The following is a 6,326-nucleotide window of genomic DNA, read 5'->3' as shown; positions in this document are numbered from 1 at the left end:
ATTTATACTATGAAATAAATAAAAATTTCCTTATTTCACATTCTTCTAATTATTTATATTATTTAATTAAAAAATTATTTAATATATCAAGAGTAAGAAAGTCACTTACTATTTTAAAATTTTAAGACAATATAAACACTTTTTAAGGATATATTAATAAGTAAACTAAAAATCAAAACATTTCATTACTTATTTATTACATAAGCCTTATTAAAAATAAAAAATATAAAAAATAAAAAGAAAAATCAAACAGCTGCTTACTAAAGGTATATAGAAATCTATGGTTTTTTTTTAAATCAAATTCAAATCAAATTACCTTAAAACACACATTATTATTAAGAAAAATGATAATTTCACTCAGTTTTTTTAATACCACTGAATATAATTTTTTGTATTGTATTTTTCGTGAATTTGAGGAAAAAAAAAGTGTACTACAAGGTTTTTATTTATTTGTGGTAGTTTTTTTTCTTATTTGTAAAGGTTTATAATCCCATCAAATGGTTTGTGGGAAATTTTGTGTGTGTTTAGTAGAGTTTTATATTAATCTTTTGTGGCTGTTCTTGGTCCATGTTTGTGGCGGTTTAAAATCTTCACAAAAAGACTTTTTCATTTTAAAAACAAGAGCTATTCTATGGAGGTTTCAAACCTGTCAATATATTTTTTAAAAATTAATCTACACTATTATTACACTACTAATAATTTATTATTAAAAAGAAATATTTAAGAAAGACATTAAAAGTGTAGAAGAAAATTAAAATAAAAGAAATACTTTAAAACAAAATATAGCACACTACCATCATTTTTCAATTATATTAATTACAACTACAAAATATTAAAAATAACATAATAAAATACAGACTTATATCCAAACTCCTGAACAATGAACATAACTAGATAAATGTAAACAATGCAAATAGATCTTGACTTTTAGCCATACCATTATCATCCAGAAATAATGACAAACTAACAATGGAGTTAACAAGTCTTAATGCTTACACTAGCTGTTGCAGTAGCTGTTAAAGCTAAAACAAGAGTATTTAAGAATTTCTGTTATAATGAGGAGCCTTTCTTTTAATCTTTATAGCCATTACTCCAAACAACAATAACTGTTCATGTTCAATACACCATATCAAATCTCAGGCTTACTTCACTTTTCGAATTCCAAAATTTAGGAGCACTGAAATTTAAAAAAGAAGAAAATAAAAAAACAGCAACATGCAGAAGAGATATTTAATGTAATATAAGATTCATGCCTGGATTATTGCTCCACTAGCATACCAGAAAGGACTACTAACCCCATATTTTCAAGCAACATTTGAGCTTTGCAAGATTGTAGCATGTCCACTACACCCCCAATTTATAACAATTAACAAAACATATGTGAAAAAAAAATTAAACTACAGATTTATCAATCTGTGCAAACTTCAAAGACTATTTTAAATTCATAGTTTTTGGCCTAATATAAGTGTTTGATCCACTAGAAATGATTACTTGTGAAACAATGACACTACCAATGAGTCCTGTCTTAACACTTCTGCCTGCAGTATTGAACCATTTCGAGGTGTGGCGAGACCCAACATATCTCTTCTCCAATCATATCTGATCTATAAGAATCAAAGTTTCTATCAATAATTTTAGCTTGATGAAAATTTAAAAACTAAAAAATTTCATCGAAAATGAAAAATATGCTTCTTAATTAAAAGGGTGGAAAAGCATAATGGCACTCACTTGGCAATCTTTTTTTGTGTATGATAACTCATGTCAAATCTCACTACATGGATATCTAACCGAAAAAGGCATATAATTAAGTTTTCTTTCACCAAAAACTAACAAAATAATAATGATAAAGTGTTCACTGCCAAGGTTGAGACATGGGAGTATTTAAAAAAATTTCAGACTTAACTTTTTAGTGTGCTTGGTTATTTTTTGTGACTAACTATTAACATGCAACTCCACTATTTCACGAGCTAAAACATTAAAAATTTTCTTTCCCAGTAGGTAGTGGTAAATCATATTTTTTCCTAAGATAAAAAAAATAAAAACAAAAGCACAAGGATATGTGCTACTTACTCTTTAAGCCAGCAAGCTTGGCAAGCAAGACATCATTCATAAATGCGTCCATATTCTCTCGTAAAGCCTCTTCTTTGTAGCTTACCTGCAAATAGTACTTTTAAGTATAAGATTACATCTCGTGCAGCATAGCAATTCCCATATGGAGTTCAAGGAGAACATAATTTCACCTTTTCCAGTCCAATATGCAAAATTGATTTATTTTCCATCTTAAAGTCAATGCAGCCTTGCCTAAGTTCTTTTAGTTGACCAGCAATATCACTAGTCAGAGTACCTAGCTGTAAAACATATTTTCAATCACGAGTTAATACGATATACTTATGCCGTGTTGTTCAAAAAGAAAATTAGAAAGTCAATAAGCATTGGATACGCTTAATTTCTCGTCTGGCATCAGCCTGCGCTTTCTAAGATATTGTGCTATCTACATAATTGATGAGCAGATATTTTATATGCTTTTTGGGGTGTTTTAATATAGTTTTTAGTAGGATCTAGCTACTTTTTAGTATATTTTTATTAGTTTTTATGCAAAAATTACATTTCTGGACTTTACTATGAGTTTGTGTGTTTTTCTGTGATTTCATATATTTTTTGGCTGAAATTGAGGGACCTGAGCAAAAATCTGATTCAGAGGCTGATAGAGGACTGCTGATGCTGTTGGATTCTAACCTCCCTGCACTCGAAATGAAATTTTTGCAGTTACAGGAGTCTAAATGGCGCACTCTCAATTGCGTTGGAAAGTAGACATCCAGGGCTTTCCAGCAATTATAATAGTCCATACTTTGCTCAAGTTTAGACGACGCAAACTGGCATTTAACGCCAGCTTTCTGCCCTATTCTGGTATCAAACGCCAGAAACAAGTTGCAAAGCAGAGTTAAACGCCAGAAACAGGTTACAAACTGGTGTTTAACTCCAAGAATGGCCTATGCACGTGAAAGCTTCAATGCTCAGCCCCAACACACACCAAGTGGGCCCAGAAGTGGATTTCTGCACTATCTATCTTAGTTTACTCATTTTCTGTAAACCTAGGTTACTAGTTGAGTATATAAACTACTTTTAGAGATTTATTTTGTACCTCATGACATTTTACATCTGAAATTGTACCTTTGACGGCATGAGTCTCTAAACCCCATGGTTGGGGGTGAGGAGCTCTGCAGTGTCTCGATGAATTAATGCAAGTATTTCTGTTTTCTATTCAATCTCGCTTGTTTCTATTCTAAGATGTTCATTCACACTTCAACATGATGAATGTGATGATCCGTGACATTCATCACCATTCTCAACCTATGAACGTGTGCCTGACAACCACTTCCATTCTACCTTAGATTGAATGGATGTCTCTTGGGTTCTTGGCTCACGAGTTTGACTGCCTCTCCTGACAACAGAGCATTCAAATTCGTGAGATCAGAGTCTTCGTGGTATAAGCTAGAATCAATTGGCAGCATTCCTGAGATCCGAAAAGTCTAAACTTTGTCTGTGGTATTCCGAGTAGGATCCGGGAAGGGATGACTGTGACGAGTTTCAAACTCATGAATGTTGGGCATGATGACAGACGCAAAAGGATCAATGGATCATATTCCAACATTAGTGAGAACCAACAGATGATTAGCCATGTACATGGACCCTTTTCACTTAGAGGACGGCTGGTAGCCATTGATAATGATGATCCACCAACATACAGCTTGCCATGGAAGGAGACCTGCGTGCGTGAAGAAGAAGACAGTAGGAAAGCAGAAATTCAAAGGACAAAGCATCTCTAAAACTCCAACCCATTCTCCATTACTACGTAACAAATATTCATTTCATGCTCTTTCACTTTTTACAATTAAGACTAAAGAACCATACTGATATTCTGACTAAGAATAATAAGATAACCATAGCTTGATTCAAGCCGGCAATCTCCGTAGGATCGATCCTTACTCACGTAAGGTATTACTTGGACGACCCAGTGCACTTGCTAGTTAGTTGTGCGGAATTACTTAGTGTGAGTGTAAATTTCGTGCACCAATAATAGTTCGCATAAGCTTCATATTTCAAAAAATCTAATCAATCATTCAGATGACAGATTCAAAATACCTTTCCAAGATGAGGTGCCATTCCAAGAGTTGAGAAGCACTTGTCAACTTTAAGTTTATTATTACCACCTGTAGTAATTAATACAAATACAAATTCTATTAGATATGAATAACATAAGCACAAAAAACAAAAAAGCCTAACACATAGCTTAGGGTTTTATATTATTGGTATTAAAACTAAAAATTTATCATTGCTAAAGCATGGAAGATAAGCTTAATATCTCCTCTGCATAACTAATGGCACACAAATGTCTCATAACTAACATAAGCATGTGATTAACAAAACACATTTTCCTACATCAGCACGCTCGAGTTTGACATGTCAAAATGAATATTTGAATCTCAAGGAAAAAAACTATAATGGGAAAAAGCTATAATATCAATTCATATGATGAACATTACACATACACAGAAGGGAGAAAGAGAAAGAGGAAGAAAGAGAAGGAGAGGGACAAAGAGAGGGAATGAGGGAGAAAGATATATATATATATATATATATATATATATATATATATATATATATATCAGTTTATTACTAGCAATATCCTCAATAAGTTCTTTACCACCAATTATATTAGCTCCAGCATTTCTAGCTTCTTTTGCTTCTGCCCCTTCTGCAAAAACAGCCACAGTGACGGCCTAAAAGATGTAAATAATTAAACTACAAAAAGATGTATTGACTACAAAAATAGCATTCCAATCATTCATATTTTTCAATGTATTGACTAATTGACATGGTCATAGAGAACTTGTGCGGGCATGGGTTAATCCCTTTAGCCTTCTGATCCGCAAGGTACTTAAGCCTGTTCTCAAGGTATTACTGCACCCAAAAAGATATGGACTTTTATATTACAGCTCATAACCAACTCAATAAACCCTGATAATCAACTCTAGCTAACTCCTAACCAACTCAACAAACTCTATAATCAACTCTAGCTAACTTGGACCACAATTCTGTTGCCCTGTTGCATAACTACTTTCCTGTTTTTGAACTGGACTTCATAGTCTCTATAGAAAATTGAAACAATAAAACTTACGGGTAGAGGTGTAAGTTACCGAACCGGACCGAAAATTACTGCAGAACCAAATCGAAATTTATAACAACTGATTGAAGAACCAAAAAAATTGGTTTTTTTGAACTAAACCGAACGGTTCGATTCGGTTTTTGGTTGACTTTGCTAAAATCGAACCGAACCGAACCGAACCGAAGAGTGAGTGTTCAAAGTTGCCCTTTAACCTAGGAATAAAAGAGTTGCCATCAGCCAAATCCCTAACTTTCTTCTTCCCCTTTTACGTGACACACTCACAACTCACTTCCATCTCCTATTCTTCCACCTCTGAGTGTCTGACCTCCATGCCAGAGAGAAGGAGAGCCTGAGGGAGCCAAAGTGACAGAGTGTGTCGTCCATTCATCTCCGTCGTAGGGTAGCCACCACAACAAACCCTAAGCCGAGCAGCACTCCAGTCCAGTCCGTCACCGAGCAGCAATCCGCGCGGAGCAACACTTTAGTTGCCGAGGAGCACTCCAGTCGCCGAGCAGTCTAATTCGAGCTCTCTCTTACAAGCTGCAGGTCTACAACTTCTTCTTCCGAGGTTAGAATTTGATTTTCAAATTTTTATGGTTGATTATCCTACAGAACTTACTTCCAAAACAATTAAATGAATTAATTACATCCTACATAATTTTTATTGTTGTTGCTTTTACTGTAATGTGTTTTGCTACGAGTGAAATAGAGCCGTTAGAAACTACCAAGCTCCATGTTTTTAACAACCCATTTGGATTCTTAGATCATTAGATGTAGAGAATTAGAAAGTAATGAGAAGCAAAAATTCTATACTCGGTGAGTGATGATGATAACATATGGTGATGTAAAATGATATGAAACCAAATTAGCGTTGCTTGACAACGAGTAATATATTCGGAGAAATCTAAGGCTTCAGATGTGACTTCTTTAAAACTCTCTTCAATTTATACTATTTAACTAGTACCTGCCTTCTTCATTGTTGACGAATAAATGAAAAAAAAAGGTTGGAGAACTATTTTAATTTATAAATTGTAACTATTACTTGAATCATTTTAAGTGTAACGACTAAATTCTTGGATTTTTCTAGGAATGGAAAAATATGTAAACATAATATGTTTTTCTTTGTTTTCACATGGACGTTTGTGATTTTATATGGTTT

General features: G+C 33.5%; 1 protein-coding gene across 1 annotated transcript; it reads right to left on the bottom strand.

Moving 5' to 3' along the window:
* Nucleotides 1–2,062: 2,062 nt before the first annotated feature.
* On the bottom strand, nucleotides 2,063–5,462 carry LOC130974803 (uncharacterized). The gene is made up of 5 exons (XM_057899653.1): nucleotides 5,457–5,462; nucleotides 4,679–4,781; nucleotides 4,144–4,211; nucleotides 2,241–2,348; nucleotides 2,063–2,155 (listed from the first exon to the last, which is right to left on the bottom strand). The coding sequence occupies exons 1-5, from the start codon at nucleotides 5,460–5,462 to the stop codon at nucleotides 2,063–2,065; spliced, it is 378 nt and encodes a 125-aa protein (XP_057755636.1).
* Nucleotides 5,463–6,326: the final 864 nt, after the last annotated feature.

The sequence above is a fragment of the Arachis stenosperma genome, chromosome 4 (genome assembly GCF_014773155.1).
Source record: "Arachis stenosperma cultivar V10309 chromosome 4, arast.V10309.gnm1.PFL2, whole genome shotgun sequence".
Lineage (NCBI taxonomy): Eukaryota > Viridiplantae > Streptophyta > Magnoliopsida > Fabales > Fabaceae > Arachis > Arachis stenosperma.
Note: the sequence above shows the minus strand (reverse complement) of the source record. Positions and strands in the feature narration are given on the sequence as shown.

Excerpts from the sequence above, each read along its gene's own strand:
- LOC130974803 (XM_057899653.1), bottom strand. Across the intron at positions 4,212-4,678 it reads ACTTATTGAGGATATTGCTA|GTGGTAATAATAAACTTAAA; the intron begins GTAATAAACTGA and ends TAATTACTACAG. Across the intron at positions 2,349-4,143 it reads TGGCACCTCATCTTGGAAAG|CTAGGTACTCTGACTAGTGA; the intron begins GTATTTTGAATC and ends TATGTTTTACAG.